The 15883-nt window shown below is 40.8% G+C and overlaps 1 protein-coding gene and 1 long non-coding RNA gene across 2 annotated transcripts in view; one reads left to right on the top strand and one right to left on the bottom strand.

Annotated features, from left to right (window-relative positions):
• The window catches only part of stim2b (stromal interaction molecule 2b), a 57890-nt gene extending 42713 nt beyond the window's left edge, over positions 1 to 15177 (bottom strand). Inside the window, exon 1 of the mRNA XM_061913579.1 lies at positions 14475 to 15177. Coding sequence (XP_061769563.1) covers positions 14475 to 14583 — 109 coding nt within the window. The 5' untranslated portion in view covers positions 14584 to 15177. The remainder of the gene's footprint in view (positions 1 to 14474) is intronic.
• On the top strand, positions 13428 to 15430 carry LOC133560728 (uncharacterized). Its single transcript, XR_009808510.1, has 3 exons — positions 13428 to 13742; positions 13810 to 13877; positions 15322 to 15430. It is a non-coding gene; the product is annotated as an uncharacterized LOC133560728 (long non-coding RNA).
• The last annotated feature ends 453 nt before the right edge of the window (positions 15431 to 15883 follow it).

The following is a 15883-nucleotide window of genomic DNA, read 5'->3' as shown; positions in this document are numbered from 1 at the left end:
ATTATGAATGCCACGGTAACAGAACGTAGTGCGTTAGTATGGGGATGTCAAGCTACGAGAGCAGCTTTAATAGACTCCTGTGTATTCTTTAATCTTCTTGCCTAACAGGATTTTTGTTTTTGTTTTGATGGTGCGACATATTGTAATGTTGAGTTAGTTGCGCAACTGTGGACAGTTCAAGTCAGGTTGCTGCAAAAGGAAACAAAGTGTAAGTCATTCCATTACATGCGATGTGTAATATCAACTCAGGATTGGTCGTCTTTGTTGACAAAAATCTACAATTAAATTTGTCACCGACAAATTAAATTAAATTAAACAGCTAAGAACATTTCATCCCATCTTATTTGTCATGGTAGTACATCGGCTATGAAAGCATTTAAAGCGGAGGCATGATGGATATCTGCAGGATGTGGTCCGCGACTCTCCTTGGTAAAAATAGTTAGCTTGTTTACTAGCTAGGTAACCACAGAAAGACTAAGTTGTGTGAAAAAAATTATTTATTGTTAGCACATGGCTAAAAATATCTCAAGATTAATTTAAAAGCTGACGGCTAAATTAAAACCACTGAGTAGGTGTACACGCCATAATTTGATTAATTCACTATTAAAATGGAAGTTTGTGGCAGCCCTAATATCATTTGTATGCCGGACATGTGCAAGGAACAGCTCAAAATCAACCTGCTGGCTTTTATTAGCGGCGTTACAATGGAGATAAGGGTTTAGGAATAGACCTGGGCCGATAACAATTTCTTCTTGGTGATACATTGACCTACGAATTATTGCCGATAAACGATATTATTGCCATTATTTTTATGAGACCAATTTAACCTCTGATGTAATAATACATAATAATAACAATGTATGTTTATCCTTTCAAATGCAATGAACGTGTATTTCTTGTGCATTTTAACATTGTAATTGGAATGAAAATGTTTAAATCATCGCAAAGTTAAATAAATCAAACAAATAACAATAAAATACATTTTGTCTGTGAGCAAAATGTTGCACCTGAATAAAAATACAACCTAAACGAGGACAAGATAGTTCACCACTATGGTACAAACGCACGTAGCTGCTAAAAGCGATGAAAATGGTTCTTGCTCATTTATCGTCGATTAATTGACTTATCGAATTTTGGCCCAGACCTACTTAGGATTGTTACGGTGAAAGTAGATCTTTTGTTTGTCCTTGCATATATCGACATCAGGCATAGTTGGTGCGTCATGGCTTGTGTTCCTTGGGCGTATTCACACTAGGCCGTGCTTGGACCCACTTCACGACTAAATTTCTCTAATCCTCTTTCGACTTCAGTACACTTCCCCTCATTTGGCCTGACTGGAGCAGGTGGGCATGATTGCAGGCACATGCAAAGCATAGCTGAGTCGTAGACAGACAGTAGTGCAATCACTCTTCACGAGTTATCAATGATAAGCGACACATTTGTTGATAAAGACACTAAATTATCCAAAGGCCAAAGCCCATGGAACACTCTTATACTGGAACAACTTTCCTGTGCGTAGTAAAGGTGTATAATTGATTTTGTTGTGCCAACTTCCACAATAGTAATAAGTACAACAACTTCAAATTACACCAGTCTATGGTAATGCAGCAGTTGACTGGTGATGATAAGGGCTATCAAAAATGGATGGATGGATCCATCCATTTTTTGCCGCTTATTCCCTTTGGGGTCGCGGGGGGCGCTGGTGCCTATCTCATCTACAATTGGGCAGAAGGCGGGGTACACCCTGGAAAAGTCGCCACCTCATCGCAGGGCCAACACAGATAGACAGACAACATTCACACTCAGATTCACACACTCGGGCCAATTTAGTGTTGCCAATTAACCTATCCCCAGTTGCATGTCTTTGGAGGTGGGAGGAAGCCGGAGTACCCGGAGGGAACCCACGCAGTCACGGGGAGGACATACAAACTCCACACAGAAAGATCCCGAGCCCGGGGTTGAACCCACGACTACTCAGGACCTTCGTATTGTGAGGCAGACGCACTAACCTCTCTTCCACCGTGAAGCCGGATGGATGGATGGATTTCAAATTAAAACAATATAAGTCAGGGAAGCTGCGATAATAAAGAAGCAAATAGGCCAGGAAAAGGGATGGTCCAGCACGGTACGAATGGCCTAACGGGAGTACAACCTTGGTCTTAGAGACAAGAAATACCAGTTTATAATCAAATAATTCTTTCTGGTCTGCTGCTTGTTGACCATCTTCTTTAAGTGTAGCTCAGACCGTTAACGGCAGTGAAATGGCATGCCGAAGAAATCGACACCTCTCCTCGCCCCTTTTGACCTCTTGGCTACCACGTCACATGCTCGACACTGCCGGAAAGTCCCTGAAATGCAAGGGGACTGAACCCCAGTAAACGTGTTGTAGCACAGAGGATCTGCCGGAAGTTACAAGCTAAGGAGAGACAGTGTTAGGTTTCTGTGAAGGGCGACACTTTGGAATCTTATTGTGTTAGGGTGACAAGTATTTACGGTGCAGAATCCTGCTCTGAGAGCCCTGGCACCAAACGGTCCGCATCTGTTTAGGAGCTCAAAGAGCGATTACAACATACTGTAACTGTCCTATGTCCTAAATCCCACGGACCTGTCTGTAGTCCAAGGAGAACAGTTACAGTAAGTGAAAGTGGAAAGTTGTAGGTCACTATACACATTCTGGAGGCATGTAGTATTTCAGGTATGTTTGCTGCCATGCAGACGAGTGTCACACGCTGCCAACAAGGGGATCGACACCTTTTATGTGCAGCTAACAACAAGCACCAGCCAAGAAGGGTGGAGGTCTACTGCATAGCCCTCTAAATTGCCCGCATTGTCCACTTACAGTACAAGCGACATACCCTGAAAACCCCACATAATGTATAGTAACAGCGACGTCAGCATTAGTAAGCTGCCTGGTGGAAAAAAAAAAGCATGGACAACTTCACCAGTAACTTTATAAATACTCTCTGAGGGATCTGCTCTCGGGCCTCATTAGGTTGAATAACAACCCTAAAGCCCCTGGACTGAAACAGGCAGCAGCTGTCCACCTTTGGACAGCGTCAGAGCAACGACATATTAATATATCTAGCAAGCATTTGAGGACATATTTTCAAGCAATTTGGGGTCGCATAGAAAATGATTAACACTTACATTCTATCGAATGTCGTTCTCAAGTCTGTCATCAACGCCACCCTTTAATAAGTCTGTCATCAACGCCACCCTTTAATAAGTCTAGCGTTCCTCACACAAAAAAAGACCTACTGGAGCAGAATATATTATATAGTAATCGATTCATTTATTTGTTTGATTTATCGAATGAAAAACATTCTACCTTCCATGCGTCTTTTAGAGCAAATAGTTTCAACAAACAAGGATTTTTCTAATGACCTTTACTATTTCTTCTTATAAATGCACATAAAACAGAAATTTCAGTTTTAAGCTGAGAGCAACACTATATATTACTTATAATAAATAAATAGGTAAAAAAATGTAAAGCCTAAAACCAGGTAAAAAAAAATAAAGACCTAAACCAAACAAAAATGACTGATAATGTATGATAAGTATTTAACAGTTAAACATACACAATTAAAAATATATTATTTGGAGGAGTGGTGTTTGATTTTTGGACTAGCAACTTGTTAGCAATAACATACGAACTTTAGATGCTAACATGTCCTCACATGCCCCCATGTTTTGGAATGAATACATACTTAGGGCTGGGTGATATGGCCTTTTTTTTAATATCTCAATATTTTTAGGCCATATCGCGATACACGATATATATCTCGATATTTTGCCTTAGCCTTGAATAAACACTTGATACATATAATCACAGCAGTATGATGATTCTCTGTGTCTACGTTAAAACATTCTTGTTCATACTGCATTAATATATACTCATTTTAAACTTTCATGCAGAGAAGTAAATCACAACTAAGTCAATTGACCAAAACTATCCATTAAACGGTTATTAACAGGTGACTTTTCAAATGATGCTACATATTAGCAGTAATGCTACTTGACAAATAGAAGTTGTCTATTAGACATCTTCCCGCTTGAAGCCGAACCACCGCCACACGATGGACCCCCTGCTTTTTTTTTTTCTATGGAATTAATTTTTCCTTCATTTGTTACCAGATTTGCACCTTCTTTTTCTCGTATTACCACTCGCACGGCTTCGTTAGCAGCACAGCTAACGTTACCCAGTCTGCTACCTCTATGCTCAGCGAGGGCGTATACGTATGTGACGTATGACGTGACAGTATATGACGTGTGTAAGAAGGTGCGCTTACTGTCTGTGAGAAGGAGACACAAGAAGGAGTGGGAAGAGCCTGTAGTGTAATGCCTGCAGCTAAAAGCAACTGCGTGAGAAAGTATACTCGAATATCACGATATAGTAATTTTCTATATCGCACAGAGACAAACCCGCGACATCTCGCGTATATCGATATATCGCCCAGCCCTACTTATACTCTACATTCATTATGCAAGTCAAACATAAGATGGCGTTAGCTGCCAAAATATACTTTTTTCCTGCTAATTTGGTTCTCTTAAATATGCAAGATGCTTGCTGGTAATGCTGCATCATCGTTGTTGTGCTATTGTGAAATGCCAGCTCTGTTCGACAGTGTAAACAATTCACCAAAATGTTTATCTTTTTCAGTTTGAAATCATTGCAAAACCTCTCATCTCCTTTGGGCCTTTGCTCTCTTTACAACTTGTTTTTCATTGAGCCATTTCTCCATTGCCACACACACACAGGCTACATCACCCACAGATAGGGTTCAGAAAGTCTTGCTGTATAGCTAAGGGTTGCCAGGCAACTGCTTTTAGTTGGTGTTTTAGCTAGTTAGCCTACACTTTACTTTAAGAAACAAGTTCACAATTGCAACCATTATAAAAAATAGGGATGCTTATATGGTTGCTGACTTCACAAAAGGGGTAAAATATATTTGCAAAGACGGAGAAAAAATGGAAGACAAGGTCGAAAAGTTGTTGCTCGTATAGCTAAGAACCAGCAAGCGGGTGATGGCATTATGGAAGGTTTCATTTGCAAAAAGAGAGACCCTTTATATGGCAACTTGATTTCCAGCGGCGACCATGCTGGAATGAGCATGGAAGAACAATTTAAGGCGAGCCGTGGGTTTTTCCAAAAGTTTAAAGAGGGCCAGCAATCAGTGTTGTGCGGCATGGCGAGGCTGCTAGCTTCAACAAAGCAGTCACGGAGGAGTTATCAAGCATGGACTTCATAGATTTTATCGGCAGAAGGGGATTTGATATTTATTTTTTGTGATGAGAGCAAAAAAGATTCCACAGCAGAACTTTACTATAGTGAAGGGGAAGGCACTACTGAGACACAAGCCGATGAAGGATCGCCGGCAGTGCCAAAACCGGACATTATGATGAAGTAAACAAGATGCAACATAACATACATAAGTAACAAACAGCATAATAACAACATAGCTGTCAACCTGGCTTCAACCAAAGAAGGCACACAGGACATGATTATATGTCATGTCACTATATAAAGCACACATACTGCTATACACACGCCTAACCAGGCATTTTTTTCTCTTAAGGAATTGTGAAATAAAATCATATCTTCATTGAACCCCAGAACACTTCACGCATTTCCCCATTTTTAGTTTAGAGAAAAGGAAAGATTGGCCTGGCCCACCCACCTCCTCTCTGAGCTGCAACCTTATCGTGGTAGAGGAGTTTGCGTGTCCCAATGATCCTAGGAGCTATGTTGTCCGTGGGCATAAAGCTCCCTGGTAGGGTCGCCCAAGGCAAACAGGTTCTAGGTGAGGGATCAGACAAAGAGCAGCTCGAAGACCTTTATGAAGAAGAAAAATCATGGACCCAGATTTCCCTCGCCCGGACGCGGGTCACCGGGGCCCCCCTCTGGAGCCAGGCCCGGAGGTGGGGCACGATGGCGAGCGCCTGGTGGCCGGGCCTGTTCCCGGGATCTTCAGCTCTCGCTGGATCGGTTCGCAGCCATGGTTCTCGCCCGGAAAAGGGTGGAGTGCCCTCTCCGGGTTGGGGAGGAGACCCTTCCCCAAGTGGAGGAGTTCAAGTACCTAGGAGTCTTGTTCACGAGTGAGGGAAGAGTGGATCGTGAGATCGACAGGCGGATCGGTGCGGCGTCTTCAGTAATGCGGACGTTGTACCGATCCGTTGTGGTGAAGAAGGAGCTGAGCCGGAAGGCAAAGCTCTCAATTTACCGGTCGATCTACGTTCCCATCCTCACCTATGGTCATGAGCTTTGGGTCATGACCCAAAGGATAAGATCACGGGTACAAGCGGCCGAAATGAGTTTCCTCCGCCGTGTGGCGGGGCTCTCCCTTAGAGATAGGGTGAGAAGCTCTGCCATCCGGGAGGGACTCAAAGTGAAGCCGCTGCTCCTTCACATCGAGAGGAGCCAGATGAGGTGGTTCGGGCATCTGGTCAGGATGCCACCCGAACGCCTCCCTAGGGAGGTGTTTAGGGCACGTCCAACCGGTAGGAGGCCACGGGGAAGACCCAGGACACGTTGGGAAGACTATGGCTCCCGGCTGGCCTGGGAACGCCTCGGGTTCCCCCGGGAAGAGCTAGACGAAGTGGCTGGGGAGAGGGAAGTCTCGGTTTCCCTGCTTAGGCTGTTGCCCCCGCGACCCGACCTCGGATAAGCGGAAGATGATGGATGGATGGATGGCCTGGCCCACTAGGATCCCTCTTTATGTTTGTAAACTTTATAGTTTATAGATTTAAAGTGATGTGATAATCAAACACTCTAGAAGTCTAGAATGAAAGAGTATATAAGAGAATTGACAGAGTGTGTGTGCCTTCAGTGCTGAATGATGAGCAGAGGCAGTTTGGAGTGTCTTCTCAAGCTCGCTTTCCATGTTTATGTGCTCACTGTCCACTGTGTCCAGATCCGTGAAAATGTTTTCGTGCCATTTGTTGTTTGATGCCCGCTATCATGCTAATTAGCCGCCTGAAAGTGGGTGACTCCACTGTAGAAATAGCCTGCATGTCTTCTAGCACATACACTGCAATGGCTCTATCAATATTGTCCTGGCTAGTCCCTCCGATAAAATCCTTAGGTGAAGAGTGTCTCTCTTTACTAGCTTCATCGAAGCATGTTGCTTTTGTAGCTGTTTCAGCAGATTTGAATTGCTGTTTTGGGCAGTAGATGGGATCTTTGATCCAAAACACAACTTACATTAAATTAAAATTTTATTTTCTTTGTGCTTGACAAAAGAAAAGTAATGAGAATATCTCCATGTTAAGAAACTCTGCTTCAGCTCCGCAATGATGTCTCTTGTTAGTAAACACTGACACACCCCTCCGCCCCACACACACACACACACACACACACACACAAACACACTCACAGCTCGCGGCGCGCCTCTTCTCTTCCTTGTGACACCAAAGGACGACACTGCAACTCTCCAATAAAACACACTCAGATATTCTCAGTTTCTAGCCAATACTGCGTTATTTTACATTATTTCTTAAAATAGTAACGCATCATGTAGTAACGGTAACTGAGTTACTGACTATAAAAAATAACGCGTTCGTTACCGCCGAAAATAACAGCGTTACAAAGTAACGCATTACAAAGTAACGCGTTAGTCCCAACATTGGTCGTCAACGTTGTCAGAACTTGTTTATAAAGTATTTAGTTTGTTTACTGGGAGGCTCACTCGTACTTTATTTAACTGCAAAATGTATCGGTGTTCGAATAACATCAATACTAGCTCAAATGTTTTGTCATCTCAATCGAACTGAACGCAGCTTATGAAAATTGTGTATTTGATGTGAGAGTTGTCACTCCTGTTTTTGTTTTTGTTGGCCAAACTGTTGTACTGAAACACAAATAGGCGTTGGAGATGAACAAAGCTTGTTTATTAGACTTCATCTTCATTAACCAAACTACTTTGAGTTTTATTTTGATATCAAAAAGTAGATGCCATGTTTTTTTATGGTACTTGTGTTTTGGTCATGTCAAATAGGTATAACTTCAAAAACCATTCATATGGTGTATAGTTAATTCCTATACGAAAGATTACTGCTCAAACTCTTAGTGGATCTGTCCAGCTACAGCATCTACATGTACATATAAATGTATATGATAAAAATATTCAATATATAGTAAAAAAAAATTCCTCCCGCTATCAAAATTTAAAAATAGAAATAAAGGCATCGTGTAATGACAAAAAGCTGACAAGCTGATATTATTAAAGAATTAAAAGAATAATATGTGTCTTTGGATACATGGATAACGTTTTTCTATAGCCTTTTTATTAGACATTACAAATTACGTAATGGTATTACGTTCACACCCCAACACCTCTTTACGTAGCAATCGGGAATCATGATTTCAATATTGATAACAATAATCTTAATTATTACTTTGGCCATAATTGGCAGCCCTAGATTGTATACATGAACACTATTTTTAATCTGTATAGACAAAGTGCAGTTACGTCTTTTGGCCATCCAGTGCCATCTTTCAAAATGATGTATGTATGTATGTATGTATATCTATCCATCTATCTATCTATCCATCCATCTATTTATCCATCCATCCATCCATTTTCTACCGCTTGTCCCATTTGGGGTCGTGGGGGGTCGCTGGAGCCTATCTCAGCTGCATTCGGGCGGAAGGCGGGGTACACCCTGGACAAGTCGCCACCTCATCACAGATATAGATATGGATATATATATATATATAGATATATATATAGATATATATATGTGTATATAGATATATATCTATATATATATATAGACATATATATGTGTATATAGATACATATATAGATATATATCTATATATAGATATATATATCCATATATAGATATATATATAGATATATCTATATCTATATATAGATATATCTATATATAGATATATCTATATATAGATATAGATATATCTATATATAGATATAGATATATATATATATATATATATATATATATATATATCTATATTTATATATATATATAGATATAGATATACATACATACATACACATGCATGCATGCGTACTTTGGACAAAATGCCTTGGTGCCCTAAAATATGAGCCTTCCTTTAAGGCAACACTTGCCTTGACCTTAAAAAGTTAAAAATTGAGGCCTGTGCATACATTTTTTAGCCTTTTTAAAGTAAAATCTTATCATAGCACACTATGCAAATTATATGATAATGTCATGTGACCAAGCTCCGAACCACACCCCCACTGCCAGAGTTATTTTGCCAATTTAGGAAAAACCCTGAATCTGCATAAAGTATAATCTAAATGCTGGTGCAGTATGTGTGCAACTATAGTGTTAGGGGTCTTTTAACAAAATGTGATTTAATTCATTAAAAAGCAGACAGTTTTATAAGTTTGTGATCCTATCAGAGGCCAACATCATCCTGCCGGGTTATTATCCCTGAAGCGGATGTTCCTTGCGGCCAGAGGCAAGGCTCTGTTTGTTTTGTTCAAACTATTAAAACGAGAGAACACCACGTTCACATTGGAGAGTTTGACTTGGGAACACCGAGGGCATTCCTTGATGTAGCGAAAGATGGCACAGAGGGAAGGCAATTCCCATGTGCCACCCGGTAGTCCTTCAGAAAATGACACAGACATGACGGCCAAGAGGACACACAAAGACTTGTGTTGTCCTTTGCGGTTGCACCAGGGTAGATGATGCAACAATAGGGACAACCAGAGGACGGGTACGCGTACTGACTTGTCATTGTCAGACGGTCTACTAGGCAGTAATGAACGCACTGCCAGTCTGACAATTGCAAAAGGGCATTATTGCCTGATCAATCAATACATTATATTGTCATTGTAAACAGTGATGAATAATCAAAAGACTTTCTCCAAATCCCAGGAACGGGCGACCGTCCTTAATTTGGCCTCGGGTTTCTCCACTCTCTCCGGTGTCTTCCTCTGTCAATGTTTGGTGTACAACTAAGAGCTTATATGCATTAACAGCCTGGAGTGCGAAAGTGTTTGAAATGTTCCCGACATACTAACTAACCACAGGCTCTACTACCAATATTTGAGTCACGTCCTGTTAGAGTCACTCTGCAACCCGCTCCAGGCTTGCAGGTCTTCTCGGAAGTGTTCCCGAAGTGTTCTGGCTACAGTTTGGAACACCTCAATGGTGTCCCAAAGCCGGTTTCGTGGAAATTATTGAATATTTGAGTGTGTTGGAAAAATTATGTTTCGTCTGTTACAAGCATTATTTTTTATAAGGTCATGCCATAAAACTGCACATCATAGCATTGACAAAATGTTGGGGTCCACCACTTCCATTTTGTAATAAAATGCTTTGGTCATCTGCAGAAGGCTTCGGGGGGAATAAACAATATAAATTTAGCCAACAAGGAGCTTTTAATATTATCGTTATATCGTGAAAACGCACGTCGATGACACATTCTGGCCGTGTCCTGCAAATTTGACAGCGACAAGAGAATGAACGCGTCCTAATATAGCGTCCTCGCTAGCGACTAATATCCCTCCAGAGTGCAGCAAAGCCGCTTCTAAATCACCAATCCTTGCCTCCGTGGCAGTAAAAAAAGGTACTTTTCTTACAAGTGTCATCCCAAAAGGACGAGAAATAGCTACACCACACGATATAACAGGGGTCGGGAACCTTTTGGCAGAGAGAGCAAGGAATGCCAAATAATTTAATAAGTGTTTCCGTGAGAGCCATATAATTTATTTCAACACTGAGTACAACTGAATGCGTGCATTTTTAAGTAAGACCAACATTTTTAGAGTATAATAAGCATCTTATTATTTTTAATAACATTGTTATTCTGATGCTAACCCAGGGGTGTCAAACTCATTTTAGTTCGGGGGCCACATGGAGAAAAATCTACTCCCAAGTGGGACGGACTGGTAAAATCCCTGCACGATAACTTAAAAATAAAGACACCTTCAGATTGTTTTCTGTGTTTAAAAATAGAAGAAGCACATTCTGAAAATGTACAAATCATAATGTTGTTGTTTTTTTACACTTACATGTTGCGGTTAATAGTATTCTATCTTTATTTGTCGTTACTTATATTTTCTGAATGAATGATGTGATATTGTTCATCAGTCAACTCAATGGTGTTCATTTTCAATCAATCAAGATAAAAAAATATCAAAATCAAATTACAGAATGCCATGTATGTAGTTTGATCATTTTCCTCAATTGATGTACTAACATCATGTGGTTTATTTTGTACATATGTACCATCATCTACACTCTACAGAGATACAAAGAATTGCTATTGCAACATCCAGTAGACACATGTAGATGAGCTGTTTCTTTCATTCAAAAGCTTCAGGTTAATTTGTATACTTAGCAAACTCATCCCGGGGGCCGGATAAAACCTGTTCGCGGGCCGTACGTTTGACACCCCTATGCTAACCAATCATTAATAGAATACTTATTACCATTAATGCAACTTCTTGAACAGGTGCGGTAGTAAACGGATGGATGGATTAAAATGCATGAGAATGTCTTATCTTTTGAACGTTATTTTTAACACGGTGATTACCAGCGGAATTATTCATTACTTACCTTGTTAAGCAATGTCAGCTAAGATTTATCTGAGAGCCAGATGCAGTCATCAAAAGAGCCACATTTGGCTTGAGAGCCATAGGTTCCCTACCCCTGCGTTATAGGAAGATGAGCTAAAAGCAAAGCAGAGCTCTTGAATGTAAACAAAGGTGGGGGGATCGATACAAATATCAACAGTGACAATACCGAGTGAATTATTAGTATATGGTAGATATCACAGTGGTTACATTGATATGTTTGTATCATCAAATAATACTTTGTTGTTTTTGATTGTGTTTACAAACTCAGGAAATAGGTCTGTGGACACAAAGCGGCTTAAAGAGCACCCAAATGTGTAGTATCAGCCAAACTACAGAACAATAAGATCTTATTACATGTTAACAGAAGTGTAGATAGAAACATGTTAGGACAGAGAGTAACCAGTTTTTAACAGTATTTTAGCAAGTAAATTAGAGTTTTGATAAAATTATACAACTCAAAAGTACACAATATGTTACCACATTTGGCCAGCTGCCTTGACTCACATATGACCTTGAAGTGCCATCCCCTTCCTAACAAATAGGGTTCAATATGATGCCGGTCCACCTTTTGTAGCTATTACAGCTTCAACTCTTCTGAAAAGGCCGTCCACAAGGTTGCGGAATGTGTTTATAGGAATTTTCGACCATTCTTCCAAAAGCGCATTGGTGAGGGGACCCACCGATGTTGGTCGAGAAGGCCTGGCTCTCAGTCTCCGTTCTAATTCATCCCAAAGGTGTTCTATCGAGTTCAGGTCAGGACTCTGTGCGGGCCAGTCAAGTTCATCCACAACAGAGTCTGTCATCCATGTCTTTATGGACCTTGTCATGTTGGAAGAAGAAGAGGCCTGCTCCAAACTGTTCCCACAAGGTTGGGAGCATGGAATTGTCCAAAATGTTTTGGTATCCTGGAGCATTCAAAGTTATTTTCACTGGAACCAAGGGTCTAAGCTCAACCCCTGGGAAAACAACCCCACACCATAATTCCTCCTCCACCTGTGATTAGGACACCTGATTCTGATCATTTGGATGGGTGGCCAAATACTTTTGGCAATACTGTATACCAACGGTCAAACCAGGAGCCTATGTGACCTATTTTGAAATGATTCCATCTCCACTATGCATTGTATTTATATTTTGTGCAGATTTTTTTAAAACACTACTTAAACTACTTTGACAAAAAGGAAAGTTGTTTTGTGTTTTATATGATTGGCAACATTTCAATTGTACTTTATTTGGGAAGCAGATCTCCACTCTGACACCAAGGTCATTGTCTTTATGCTATTTTGTGGTCATGTGTCATGTCTGAATTGAACAGTTATACAAACACTATGCGCAATAAGCAAATATTATTTTACCCTGTTGTGAGATACTTCAAAGCTGGTTGTAGACCCCCTGTGTCGATTAATACACCCCTTAGTTTCAAGGGTGTAGGTACATGCACATCCCTGCGTGATACAAATAAGTGTCGCTTTGCGAAAATCACTGATAATTGATTTGTGCCTCTTCTCCTTTACTGTAACGCTTGCATGACTAGATCAAAAAGATGCATGCATGTCCACCAAGAGTGCAAAATCACCCACAGGGGTTTGTGCACGTCCTGCATCTCTGTAACATGTACTTGCATGTGTGTATACTCTGAGACTTTGCAGCTGAATGCACCCCTTATTGTGTTTGTTTTCCTTCCAGATGCATGTACCGCATGTCCTTAAAGGCCTACTGAAACCCACTACTACCCACCACGCAGTCTGATGGTTTATATATCAATGATGAAATATTAACATTGCAACACATGCCAATACGGCCTTTTTAGTTTACTAAATTGCAATTTTAAATTTCCCAGGAGTTTTTTCTTGAAAACGTTGCGTAATGATGACGTGTACGCTTGACGTCACAGTCTGTTAGGAATAAAAGCGCTGCGCATACACACAGCTAAAAGTCGTCTGCTTTAACGGCATAATTACACAGTATTTTGGAGATCTGTGTTGCTGAATCTTTTGCAATTTGTTCAATTAATATTGGAGAAGTCAAAGACGGAGTTGGGAAGTTTTAGCCTTTAGCCACACAAACACACAGTGATTCCTTGTTTAAAATTCACGGAGGTGAAACATTACTATGGATCAGAGCGGACATGGATCCCAACCGAATGTCAAACAGCAGGTTTCGGTGAGAAAATTGTGGTTAAAAAGTCGCTTCTTACCGGATATCAGCTGAGCTTGTGCCGCCCATGCAGCTGCCGTCGACTTCCCTGAGACAGTGCGCGTCAACACCCGGCCGTGGACATACACTTCCGACTATCAGGTACTGTTAAACTTACTAAAACACTAGCAACACAATAGAAAGATAAGGGATTTCCCAGAATTATCCTAGTAAATGTGTCTAAAAACATCTGAATCCGTCTCAATGCAATCGCGTTTTTTTTTAACTTAATTGTTTTTTTTTTCTAGTCCGTTGCTATAAATATCCTCAAACACGAATCTTTCATCCTAGCTCAAATTAATGGGGAAATTGTCGTTTTCTCGGTCCAAATAGCTGTTTTTGTTGGAGGCTCCCATTACAATCAATGTGAATATGTGAGGATCCATCAATATGTGACGTCATCGTCTGCGACTCCCGGTAGAGGCAGGGCTTTTCTCTTAGCACTGAAAGTTGCGAACTTTATCATGGATGTTTTCTACTAAATCCTTTCAGCAAAAATATGGCAATATCGTCAAATGATCAAGTATTACACATAGAATTGACCTGCTATCCCCGTTTAAATAAGAAAATTTCATTTCAGTAGGCCTTTAATGTGGATTGTGTTGCATTGCACACAAGAAAAAGGTGCACCCTTGAGGCTCGCAGGGTATTCCCAAGCTTCCCTCCACCCCATGACAACCGGGCGAGGGATGCCCTTACCTGGGATGGCTGCATTCCCAGTCTCCGCCGAGCTGCCCACGAAGCCCAGTACCGCATAGATGACGAGTCCACGTAGCAACACATTGAGCAACGTGGGAATGTTGCACATAGTGGACGTGTGTGGGTGCAGGAAGAGATCCGTGGGTTAAAGATGCTGGATCATGGAGCAAAAAAAAATATTTTGAGAAGGAAACCAAAAAAAGGGCAGTCTTGTAGTTTAGGGAGCACACATCGTGGTTATAAAACGTCACGCGTGAAACTAATGCCTTCCACAGGTACTTTGAGAGGGTCTGCGGGCTGCAGGCTCCCCCATCATATCAACTGTCCATTAAATCATCCACATGATAGGGCGGCTTGTCCGCGGAAATCCCCCCCGCGTCAAATCTGGCGGAAAAAAATAATTGTGAACCGTCGGATTTTTTTTTGTGGAATAAAGAATCAAATCCCCACAGGCCGCGTGAGTTGCTGCCAAGTCGTGCGCGTACTTCCAGTGTCCACACAGCGCGCGTCAGGACCTCCTCCTCAGACACAGAACAGACAAATCGTCCCCAAGGGAAAGGCGACGCAAAAACGCAACGCAGAGTTTCTGTTTCGGTTCTGGAAGGACCGCAGGGCAGCGGCGAGAGGTCCGGTGCGGCTTGAGGTCCACATGCCGACGCCGGCGGACGCGCGCTTCAGGGGGAGGGCGCGGAAGTCTTTATGCAAATGAGCAAGGACCGGGAAGGGGACGGGGAGGTGTTTTAAGATGCACGATTTTTAAGTCATTTAAAGGGGCGATGTATTGTTCTGATAATGGACAATTACTCTTTTAAGGTGTTTTTTTTTCCTTTGTGTATATTTCTCCCAGTCTGGATGCTGCGTCACGGCTGACTCCACAGCTCCAACTTGTTCTCCTGCTCTGATTGGCTGCAGCCTCCCAACATGGCACGACCTGATTGGCTACCTCTCGGCAGCAGAGAGAGGAGGCAGCCGGAAGAAATCAGAGGTGATGCCTTAAAAAAAAAAAAAAAAAAAAAAAAAAAAGGGAATTTTCTTTATAAAAACTTTCTACCAAAAATCTGTGAAAACTGATGCTGTGCTCCAAATGTGGATTAATTCCTGAACTTGTTTGAGCCTATGGCTATATATATATATATATATATATATATATATATATATATATATATATATATATATATATATATATATATATATATATATATATATATATATATATATATATATATATATATATATATATATATATATATATATATATATATATATATATATTTAATATATATATATATATATATATATATATATATATATATATATATATATATATATATATATATATATATATATGCTTCACGGTGGGAGAGCGGTTAGTGCGTCTGCCTCACAATACAAAGGTCCTGCAGTCTTGG

The sequence above is a fragment of the Nerophis ophidion genome, linkage group LG10, assembly GCF_033978795.1.
Source record: "Nerophis ophidion isolate RoL-2023_Sa linkage group LG10, RoL_Noph_v1.0, whole genome shotgun sequence".
Taxonomy (NCBI): domain Eukaryota; kingdom Metazoa; phylum Chordata; class Actinopteri; order Syngnathiformes; family Syngnathidae; genus Nerophis; species Nerophis ophidion.
This window is presented reverse-complemented; position numbering and strand designations above follow the sequence as displayed.